This window comes from Amaranthus tricolor, chromosome 9 (assembly GCF_026212465.1).
Source record: "Amaranthus tricolor cultivar Red isolate AtriRed21 chromosome 9, ASM2621246v1, whole genome shotgun sequence".
Taxonomy (NCBI): Eukaryota; Viridiplantae; Streptophyta; class Magnoliopsida; order Caryophyllales; family Amaranthaceae; genus Amaranthus; species Amaranthus tricolor.
In genome coordinates this window covers 25112745-25125066 of record NC_080055.1, presented here as the reverse complement: position 1 = coordinate 25125066, position 12322 = coordinate 25112745, and the positions used below count along the sequence as shown (strand labels likewise).

Below are 12322 nucleotides of genomic sequence, written 5' to 3'. Positions count from 1 at the left end.
ACTTTTTAAAATGATCGTCTATGAAGTACTAATAGGAAGTGATCCTTACTACACAACTTACAGGTGACATTTATTTTTGAAATTAGTTTTTAGAAAAACCTATTTTCAAAATCTTTTTTAAGATCAATTTTTTCAAAAATTCTAAATATATACATTTGTGAGCAATGAGGCCATATATGTGCCTCACTGCTTGGTGTACATATTTCAATTGTTTGCGGTGTTAATGTGTTGGATTATTAAAATTGTGTTTGTATAATATTTTAGGAAGAAAGAAAGGATAAAGAAAGGGCAGAAGAAAAAAGATTAATGTGTTTTTCTTTTTGATATTTTAGGTTCGATCAATAACGTTAGATACTTGGCTGCCAGAACAAGTTAAATTCACGCAATGTAAGAATATAAATGATTACTTCTCGATTTTATAGGTTCGGTTGATAACTTAGTGTAACCAATAGGTAAATCACATACTACTAATAGACTGATAAAATATATTTATTATTCTTAAGTTGAATTCCACTACTTCTTAATATCTACTACTTCTTAATTATAAAGGATCCTAATTTTAAAAATTCATAAAAAAATAAAAAGTCACAAAATTCTTTGCTCTACACATATAGGCATGTAAATAAGAGATGGGCCGCCAAAAAAACGTACAAAATCCATCACAAATAGAGCAGAAAGAAATTGTAAGGATGATGCCGGGAATTCAAGAAATTGTAACTCATCAAGATTGTCATTAGATGAACAAATATTTGACAAGTATTGGATTCCCAAACATGGACCGAATAGCCTAATTAACTTAATTATTATTTATTAGTATATAGACTGTTTGTTATGAGGTCATTTCACCAAGAGATGGTTTTTTACGAGAGGAGCTCCTTACTTTTACCTACAACATTTGGTAGTATCCTCAACCTAATCAAAGTCTTATATGACGCCGTTTTATCATGACGAGTCTAGAAAATTAGCTTATTTTTTAATTGATCAGTTTAAGATTGTAAGTAATCGATCACTTTGACATTATAAAATACGATCACTAAAAAGTTATAATTAGTTACATCAAGATTGCGGGTGATCACTATAAGTAATTTTTATGTGATCATTATAAAATTGTAAGTGATTATTGAGTAAGTATAATCTTACCATGAGACTATCTTATTAAAAATATGCGTAATCTAATAGTTTCCGTGTAATTGCAAAATCAATAGTTTGCACTTTTGTTATGTTATTACACGATTAAAGTTATGTACATCTGACTCTGATGTCTCTGATGCCCCTGATATATGGAGTGACTTATTATCCATGGAATAGGGCTCTTTGGATGTGAATAGTTGTACATGGTTAAGATCATGTCCTTTAGATGAATCACAAGTTTTGGTCCACATGGATACCTCTAACAAGTCTGCTCATTTTGGGTTTATTCAAGGCCAAAATTCTAAGCATCAACATTCATATGTTCCTTCTAATTGGACAACCTTACCGTCTTTTTTTTAATGTATAAACGGTCGATTTGGTTGACGGTATAGAATTATGAAAATGATAATGAAAGTTAGTGTAATTGCGATAGGAAAATTTTCTAACTTAAACGATTATATTCATTCTCATTTAATCTTCTTATTTTCTTCATAAAATTTATTTCACTAAATTACTATTTGGAGAAGTAATATTAGATGGTAATAAAAAATGATAAACAAATTAACTTTTTATAATATAAGTTTCATCACCACCATGAGAATGACACGGTATATATTATAAAAATTTACACCGCAAATCATTTTCATTACCTACCACAATTTAATATTCCCTCCTATTCGCTTTACTTGTCCCATTTGGTTTTTCAATACTATTCATCCATCACTCTTATTATGTGATTTGTTCTTAATTTATAAGTTACAACATAGTCATGTGGAATCTTGTTAAATTCGTCTTGTTGTAAATTTTATTAATATCAACTTTTTATAATTTTTACCCAAGCACAATTAGAGATATTTAAAATTGAAAATGTGCATTGATATATATGTCAAAATTAAATGGAACAAGTAAAGAGAATAGAAGAGAGTACTAATAACCAAAACAGGCCATGTAAGATTTATCGTCATCAACTAGAAACCAATTAATGCTCAAATGTTTTAAGGTTATGTTTGAAAAAAAAAACATTCATTTTGAATTATAAATTTTAAACAAGCCGACTAATGTTTTTGCAAATTATGGATTTAATTACCACAATTTAGTGTTTTTGAAAAAAAAAAAAAAAAAGCTGACTAATGTGTAACTGATGAATCATAATGTTTCATACAAATTTAAAGAATCTCCAAAATACTTGAAGTGAACTTTTCATGCATTTATTATGATATGAATTACACAAATTGTTGTGAAAGACGATATCTTCGAGAGACGCATTAGATGTATGTGCTAAATAACTCAATTAATACAAATTAAAAAGTAAACAAGAATGTGAGCTTTTTATTTTGAGGTCATCTCTTTCAAAAACGGTCTCTCACAAGAGTAGTTAAAGTACGATACAAGAGAACACAAGTGGGTCATGTGCAAGCTTAGGATCAGCAGCAAGGTTGTTTCAAAGAAAGAAGGCGAGTTGTTGGCTATGGTGAAACATGGAAGGGGCGAACAGGGTCGATCCAAATAATAAATATGTTTAACACCAATAAATACTATAAACTGATAGCTAAATGAGTGATAAAATTAATATGTTTATAATTACAAGGTTTTTGAATTTTGAAGTATAAAATTCAAATTTTCATCGCTTAACCTTTTAACTTAAATTTCACTGGTGTTTATTTGATTAAGAAATTGTGATTTAACAAAATTTGTATTGTAATCTAACCTTTTGTGAATTCCTTGAATATGAGCAACAATTAGGTTTCTTTTGTTACTCATCCACACCACATCCATGCAAATTGAATATCATGACATTCCTCTTGGACCATATTCCATAAGCATGATTAATAACAAAAGGGATACAAAAATGCTACAAAAACTTGAAGTAAACTCGATCAAAATTTACTTGAATCAAACCAAAAATGGCCCGACATTAAAATTATCCAATAAAAAAATTAATAAACTAGAATATACTTAATTGAAACAGACATGACCCAAGTCCGATCTAATTGACCCGTTTACAAGGTCTAATATTACGCAAGATCCAAACTTTGTTGTTTACCAAAGTAACAAGAAGCTTAGCTACCTGACCTGAAATACAACTCTTGTTGATTGACAGTTATATCGGCTCATCTAACAACGAAATGTAATGTCGTGAACTACCCGCGATATGATAGTGCTTTTATCAACTACAGCTGGTATCATTAACTACGCAGATGGAACCTTGCCCAAGTTCCATGGCAAGGTTCAATAATTTTGGCTACCACTCTAAGAACAAAATGAAATATCGATACAAAATTTCAAGGCCGATGAATCACCAAAATCTTAAATACAATATCTCTCATCCTAACTCTTAGAATAAATAGTCAAAATTGAAGAGCTTGTACAAGATGCATTTTCCATCCTATGATGTAATTTCAAAGGATTGCAACGCGACCCCATTTTTAGCGTCCGAATTACGATCCCACCTTCCAAGACGAGGCTCCTGCATTTCAAAAAGACATGATTAAAAGGTAAAACTCAAATAACACACACTGGCAGCAAATGCTAACTTTGACGAGCAACTATGCATATTCAACCTTATAATACTTCGCATGTTCATAACATCAACACGTTAACAATTCGCACCAGAAACCGCTTTAATCCAAAAACAAAATTCAAACATATGCAACAATTAATTGTACACCAGAAAATACACGAATAATCAGATTACTAGCAAAACTAGAAACTTCACAACTATATGATAAGATACGCATGAAGAAAGGATGTTTAGCAACAGTTTTGAAAAAAAAAAGAGCTTAAAAGTTTTGAAAAACAAGATTTTAGTCACATTTACTAATATCAGCCTCCAAGTTCTATTGATTTGGTTTTTGACTCATTTTATGCTTATCAGCTGTTTTGGTTTCGGAATCTAGCAGAAATTTACAGCTTTTCCTGGGTTGGCTAAGTGCATATAAGTGTGTGCAATCCCTGTGCCAGAAGGCATATATATATATATATATATATATATATATATATATATATATATATATATAATTTGGATCACGTGAAAACCAATTAAAGTGAAAACTGAAAACAGGTGTACATAAAACTAAATTGGTGTACATATTTGGGTGGCAGTTTTGTAAATAATTAGACAAGTCCTAAATTGTGTACATACATGCTTAAAATGTATACATACTCAGATAGCATTTTTGTAAATAATATGAACCTTTTCCTTTACAAAAGTATGTACACCCTATAAGATAATATGTACCTCATTTGCTACAATATGTATCTCTGTTTAGTTTTTAGTTTTCAGTTTTCACCACTTTAAAGTGTTTTCACCTGATCCTGTCCCTATATATATATATATATATATATATATATATATATATATATATATATTCTTAAATCGTTGTGCTGCATCTTTATCTCATTCCTAAATGCTGCATCATACAAGAGTTTTTGGGTTGCTTAAGTGCTACCTAATGCTACATCTTTTATTTGGTGCCCTGATTTCGGATCTAGCATTATAAATTTTGGTACACTAAATCAATTTCCCTTGTGATTTGGGATCCTAAATCATCTTTCCTCAGCTCTCTCCTAGTAAAGTCTAACTTATGGCACATTAAAGTACCCACTTATTGCTGTGTTTTCACAGGTACGATCAGGGTGAGAGTATCACCAATAAGCCATGAGAGTTAACCACAACGTTACTTGATGCAAAACCTTTGTTAATCGAAAAGTGCATCAGGCGACAGTAAGATTACTAGCATAGCTAAAAAATGGCAATCGACCAATAAGTTGCCTTCAAAACAGGGTAAGACAGACGAAGTTCAGTTTTCCATTTTAATAAGACAAGTCAGAGTACAGAACAAGCCTCCTATAATAGTAAACTGTTCCAATTTCAGTTTTCTCCTACAGCCATAAAAGTTCAGACACTCCACTTTCCTCCAATGAGTATCAGAATCAATAGAAGTGCAGTTTGAATCTAGACGAGCCAGGGAAAACACACAATAAAGAGAAGTGCACAAGTATAAAAATATTTGAATCATGACTTTACCTGCCCAATACCAGCAATCAAAAACCGACCAGATTTCGCAATAGCCAAAGAATTCACATACCCCACCTGCAAATAGAAAATAAAGACATGTAATAAACAAAAAAATTTACAAAACATATAAAACAACAAATAGGCGTTTACATCAATAAATGAGTACAAAACATGATTTCTTTAATAGGAGAAAATAACAATTAAAGCAGTAAATTGATCTATAAGATTTCCAACAAAATAGATAAATTCTCATAGATTGTCGTACCCGTATTCAATATTAGGACGGTGTCCGTGTATTCTAGAATTCTAAAATTGTCGTACCGGATCCTAGGATCCACACCCGTATCTAGTATTTACAATTCTCAAACAGGAGTAACATGGATTAACCTAGCAGTTGAAGGTTTTCCCTTTCATTCTTGTAAGAGATGTAAAAGGGTTTGGCTCTGTGGGAAGTATCAATTTCCCCTCTCGCTCGATTCCTCCTCTCCCTCTTGGCTATAGGAAATTCTCCTTACTCTACAAAAAAGCTCCCCAACATTAAATACCCTTTGATAACTTTACTTTGAACCCAAATGGAGGCACCAAAATGAATCTAGAAGCCAACAACTAAGTTGAACATTTTCATGCTCAAAAACGACATATTCCCTATAGAAAAAACTGCAAGACAATGAACTGCAAGGTCAATCTTATTGGTTATCACAAAAAGATTTCACAACAAAATGGCAAGGACACAACGTTACTAGACCTGTATTAGAACTTAGAAGACTTCAGACGGATATATCTTCATTTTTTATGGGACATTGATGCCCAAACATAGAAGTAGAATTGTATAAAAGAAGAGCTGAATTAGGGTCTGAACGGGTATTGGAAGAAAAACAAAGAGTAGGAAAACCAAGTTACTTGACAGGGACAACTGTTTCAAGTTAAACAAGAAACACCAAATATACATTCTTAGTCGAAAATCAAAAAATTTCAACTCACCAGAGGAACAGAAAATAACGGCAAAATGCCTTTATTATCACTATTGATTGCCCATAACTGAACACACCCATTTCCCGCACCAGATGCAGCAAGGTCACTATTTCTGCATACAGTAACAGAGCTGACCCAAGACTGTGCCGTTGAAATTGAATTATTTGCTTTGATTTCGCTACCATCTGCACAATCCAAAAGAGGGATCATTTTCAACAAAATAACGGAAAACAGCGGACATGGCGTTAAACAACAAAAGGAAAAGGGAATGATAATAAAAAAGACTGTGATATATATTCATGAATTATCCTTTACGCTAGAGTTGACAATCCTCCATGACAGAATATAAGCCCGAAGTAACCACAAAAATATCAAGTCTGATTCAAAACACAGAAATTCTAATGTTTTCTCATAGCAATTTTAGCGCTTTTGTGTTATTAGTTACTTTCTATATTTCCTTAATCATTCCACTCTCCACCACAATATATACACTCAACTCATTGATTTTATAGTGTTCATGTCAAATGCATAATTAGCTGCTACAGCTGCATAGTGACTACTATTCAACTATCAATATTATTTTATTTATTATTCTTTTTGTATAAGAAAAATATGGTTAACTGGCATCTTGTTTAAATCATCTAAATGCATTTTTTCATCATGGTCAACTTTTTGTAATTTTAAATTATACACGTCTAAATATATTAAGGGTCAGAATCGTGCATTGGTGTGAAAACAAGAAATGACAACTAATTTGAATCCGATGAAGTATATATCTATACAATCTACAGATTTATATAGAATGAGAACCTACAAACTGGATATAAGCCATGTTCTGATAAACTCTTTACATAAACTCAAAGGCTCACATGAAGGCTATCAAGATAAATTCACAACTCAAAACAGCTTCCAACTTTAGATTAGGAGCCAAAATTCATACAAGTTCATATTAAGGAACTCATGTGAAAGACATCTTATCGAAGATTAAACTTGCTAGTTCAGCTAGTAAAAACAATCAACTATACAGTATTCATAAGCTTCGTCACAAAAAGTCACGCCAACCAGACATCCACAGGAGCAAGTATATCCAATGGTACGAAATTTCCCATTTAGTAAAATCTAAAAAAAGTGAAAAAAAAAAATTTACCAAAATGGCCATTAGATATTCTTCCGTCATCTTCTAGATTTGCATGCTTGTTCACTGAAGATAGAACATGAGCATTTCTAATAATGGAAACTGGCTTCTTACGCAATATGCTCCACAGCTCAATGCTTCCATCATCAGATCCAGACAGAAATTCATCATCACCAACAAAGCAGCCACACTCAAGAGATGACGCAGAAGAACGAAAAACTAGGTGTGATTCCTCTGGAACCTTTCAGAACAATGAACAAGAATGCTTTATGAGCACAAAATGAGGATATTTAAGGTTTTACATAAAGAATATAAAAAATTTTAAATAAAAAACAGAAGTTTCATTCTACTTTATGATTTGAGAAACTGACCCAGGAAATGAAAAAGACATAACAACTAACAGTTAATAAAGAAGCTAACTACATCACACAACACACTCTCCATAACATGAAGTTTAGAACAAATTCTACTTCAAGGAAAAAGTTATGTTAAGAAAATAAAGTTCACTAGAATAGAACGACAGCAAAAGTAATTTAGTTCATCAGCAGAATGCATTGACTAAATGATTAGGTGCAAAAAATGTAATGTCAAATCAAATCCATGGAAAGAAACAGAAAAATACCTTAAAAAGCTGCATAGTTCGATCACGTCCAACAGTCAATGCACGTTCCTTTCGCAAGCAATCTATACTTAGCACCTCACTTTGATGACCAAATAATGTTGTTATGTATGCCTTATCTTCTGCATTCCAGATCTTAACCGTTCTATCAAATGAACCAGAAAAGACTTCTGCAGTCCCTTCTCTAAATGCCAAGCATGACACAGGTTCTCTATGACCTGGGAAAGCCTGTCAGTAAATCAGTTGGACTGCACTACAAAAGATAGGTGTAGGCGTGTAACTACCAACATTGTATTGCAATAATCAATCACAAATCCACATAAACTAAATGTATAATAAATAGGACAGCATTAGTAATATAAAATAAGGATGGCAGAAAATACAGCTAGAAAATGCAAGTACATAATAGATGAGGACAACAGAATTGCATAACAACGGTGATAGAGTAAAGATTACAGATTCGAATATATATATCAAAACGTTTGTCCTTTTGTTTGGTCGACAATAATTCAACAAAAGTGAAGGGATTAATTCATGAGAAGTGGGAATTTCCATAAGATGTGTACTATAGTTGAACCAGCTAACCAAACAAGTTTTCGAAATTCCTACGAGTTCAATAACGTAATATCAATTTCCATGAATTAGAACTCTATCAGAAATTAACTCAAGTCAACCAACCAAGTGTTTCTTGATAAAGAAAATTTCTATTACGTGTATCCCATACATAAACATATCAAAAAGAGATGAACCAAAATCTACCTTAATATGCTCCCGTGTACGTGTATCCCATATATGAACATGACGATCCAAACCGCCAGTCGCCAGATAACGACCATCGGAACTGACAGCCAAATCCAGAATTTTTGTACTATGCTTAGCTCGCTTCTTTGGATCTTCCATACCATGAGACTTCAGAACTCCCTCAGTAGGCCAGAGGTATTTTTCTGCTTTTCTAATTTCAACATCCCAATGGGTAATACAACCATCCTTGGACGCCGAAAACCCTCTCCTGTCATCATCAGACAGAGCTACAGCAGTTACAGACTGACGATGTTTTATCACTAACTGTGGTTCTTCATTATCTTCTGGCTTCCGTAACCTGCTTACACATTACAATATAAGCCTCTTCACACAATCAAATTGAAAAAGAACTTGAAATCAAATCAAAACAAACGTTATGTTTATTGGACGCACTAGACTATTTTAGCTTTTTAGGGCTAATACTATGTACACTAGAACACATAAAATACTTCAGAGGATATTCATTACCCAAATGTCATTAAGAGGCTTCCACCTAAACGGGTTGACTGTACACAATTTTACTCTTATTAGAGATAACAAAAAGATCATTTATGATTCACTACTCATACCAAACATATTATTCAACTACACATAAATAAGAAGTGAACATTCTTAATGACCATTTTGAAAAATTTTAAATCAAAGGATTATAAATCTTTGGCCCCTAGAAAACATCCACAAATTACTATTAGAGCAATGTTGAACAACAAATTCAATAGCACAATGCCTAAACAAGTAATCAACTATCAACCCCATCAATGGAAACAATAATTTCATCAACAATTAGTAATAACAAAGAGATTGTTTTCAAGCCTTCAAGCTAACACCGAGTTTGAGGGATCAATATGGGCAACCTTAGTCCTTACGTTTGTTAATACCTTTGATAGTAACAATAAAGAGATTGTTTCACATTGACTCTTCGTAGCAAACATCATCGGGAACTTTACGTAAGTAAGAAGGGTACATGATTTATTATAAGCAATGAACGTCCACGAATTACTCTTAGAGAAATTATTGTGGACAACAAAATTCAATAGCACACTACCTAAAGAAGTAGCCTTTTATCAACCCCATCAATGAAAACAATAACTTCATCAACAATTCTAGATAAACATTGATTAAGCAAGTTTATAAAATTTTGGTTTCAATATTAGTGACAAAAATAATTTCAACAAGAATCAATAACAGCAAAGTAACAAAAACAATTTGTTCAGTTACAAGCTTCAAAGCAAACAATTAGAAATCCAATAATGAAAGAAGAAATCAAAAAAAAAAAAACTCACTTGGAAGCAATGAGTCTACGAAGTCTACCACTATCTTCAAGCTGTTTCTGCTGCAAAATAGAAGCAACACGAGAATCCCTATCTTCCCTTTCACTATCAATATCATCATTCATTTGTTCTTGCTCATCCTTCTGGAACTTCCTGAATTTCTCAACCAATTCCCAACCCAATCTCCGACGTTTTTCCTCCACACCTTCATCCTCCAATTCATCATGTTCATCCTTCTCGTCACCACCATCTCTGTCCACAAAAAAATCATCCTCTTCATCTGACGCATCATCGCTATCAATTTCTGCATCAAATTCTTCACTTTCGATTTTGCGTCGCTTCTTAGAGTTTTTTTCCTTGAAGAACGAATCCTGATTTGTGGAATTCTTCTTCCCTTTGTTGTTTATGGTGGTGGGTTTTCTCTTAGGGTTTTTTCCCTTCATTCTTATTCGATTGGGAGAAAATTTTGCTACTAGGGTTCTGGAGAGGTTTAAGAGAAAGGTGGATGCAAGTACTAACCAAAACTCTATGACGACGGCAGCCTGCAATATAAAGTTACCAATAGCTAGGGTACTTTGTCCCTATCAAGCTTAAGAGAAAAATAAAGGTTTTTTTAAAAAAAAAAAAAATTTATCTATAATAAATTAAATTTTTTTTATTTTTCTACAATAATCTCAAATATTAATTAATTATAAATAATTTCAATTTTAGGGGTATTTGTCTAAAGTGACCTTAGATAACCCGATGACTTACTATAGTAGGTAATTCACCGAAAATTTAAATTGAAAATTAATGTAAAATCAGAGAAAAAATTTACATAAAAAATTCCAAATAGTTAAAAAAAATTGGAATTTTTTTAACATTTTTTTTTTAAAATTTGACATTTAGTTTATCTTTTATTAAAAATATAAAACTTGCTATAGCAAGTCATTCGGTTACCGAGTTTGCTCTAGGAAAATACCCTCCAAAAGTTGGAATTATTCATGGTTAATCAATATGTGAGATTATTATAGAAAAATCATGAAAAAATTGGATTATTCTAGATGATTTTTCCTTTTTTTAAAGATAAATGTAAATATTTAGTAATAAATATAGAATAACATTTTATTGTGTAAATGAAATTAAAAAGGAAAGTTAAAATGTGTCAATGAGATTGAAAGAGAGTGTTGGATGAGACGGAATGAAATGAGTATGGAGTTGGAGTTAGAGGTATTTGACAATTAATAGTCAGCTAATTTGACCGAATAATTTGCCCAAATGATTTTTATCACCTAGTATCACTAGCTTATTTTAAACACTAGCATTAGAGGGTTTAATTATCAAACTCTCTAATTATGTCAAGATAAACTAAATAATGTTGTATTAAAGAATTTATAAATAAAATGTATTTTAATCAAAAGACAAATCATTTTTTGTTATTTTACAAATAATTATTTAAATGTTAATAATTAAATATTAAACCTTTATTATAACACCCGCTTATTCACATTATTTAAACACTAGAATATATAGTAGAAATTATAGAAGTGTTAAACCACCAAAAGCATGATAATTTTAAAAGGCTAAAATACAAATATTCAAGACTAAAATACAAATATTTAAACACCCTATTATTCTCACTAGACTTACACAAAAATATTTTTTCAACTACTATTTGTCAATTAAAATTCAAATTATTTTAATATAAAAATGTGGAATATAGTTTTCATATGGCAATATGTGTAGAATCCACAAATATTCAAGATGCCTCTATTATATAGATAACAATTAACAAGTATCTTTCCTTTAATTTTGCTGCAAAGGATTTGAAATGCTTTATAAATTTTTAATATAAATTAAGACCAAAAAGTGGTTGAAGAAATACCAAGTATATGATATGAATAGAATGAACAAATTTGTAAATGAGAATATAAGAAAGAATGTAAAATCATTGTAAAAATAAAAAAAAAACATTATAAAACAAAGACAATCTAATATAAAATGTGTAGCAAACACGTAGAAATAAAGAACACAATGTATAATGTCATATGTTTGATGTTAGTTCACTATTTATTCCTCTCTAATCTTCCCAAAAATTGTCTAATGCCCGTCATTATTAGATACTTTTTTGAATTTTTGTTCAAAATAATGCTCAAATAAATCAAATTACCAAATTTAAATCACTACGGTTATAATTTTCACTTTACGGTTCACATAGGATTGCAATTAGCATTTCCATTTGTATTACATAAATTAACTTTTTTATAGAGCAGATAAAACAACTCAAAATTTTAGCGATTTTTATTTAAAAAAATTTTTGAATGGCTGAAAATGTCAAAAGATTCTATCTATTTTATACAAAGTTTCACCCATTTAAAGCAATTACAACCGCCAAC

General features: G+C 31.2%; 1 protein-coding gene across 1 annotated transcript; it reads right to left on the bottom strand.

Moving 5' to 3' along the window:
• Nucleotides 1-2995: 2995 nt before the first annotated feature.
• On the bottom strand, nucleotides 2996-10495 carry LOC130824365 (U3 snoRNP-associated protein-like YAO). Its single transcript, XM_057689338.1, has 7 exons — nucleotides 9960-10495; nucleotides 8635-8974; nucleotides 7879-8103; nucleotides 7269-7497; nucleotides 6131-6306; nucleotides 5159-5224; nucleotides 2996-3598 (listed from the first exon to the last, which is right to left on the bottom strand). Exons 1-7 carry the CDS (start codon nucleotides 10388-10390, stop codon nucleotides 3518-3520), a joined length of 1548 nt encoding a protein of 515 aa, XP_057545321.1. The 5' UTR covers nucleotides 10391-10495; the 3' UTR covers nucleotides 2996-3517.
• Nucleotides 10496-12322: the final 1827 nt, after the last annotated feature.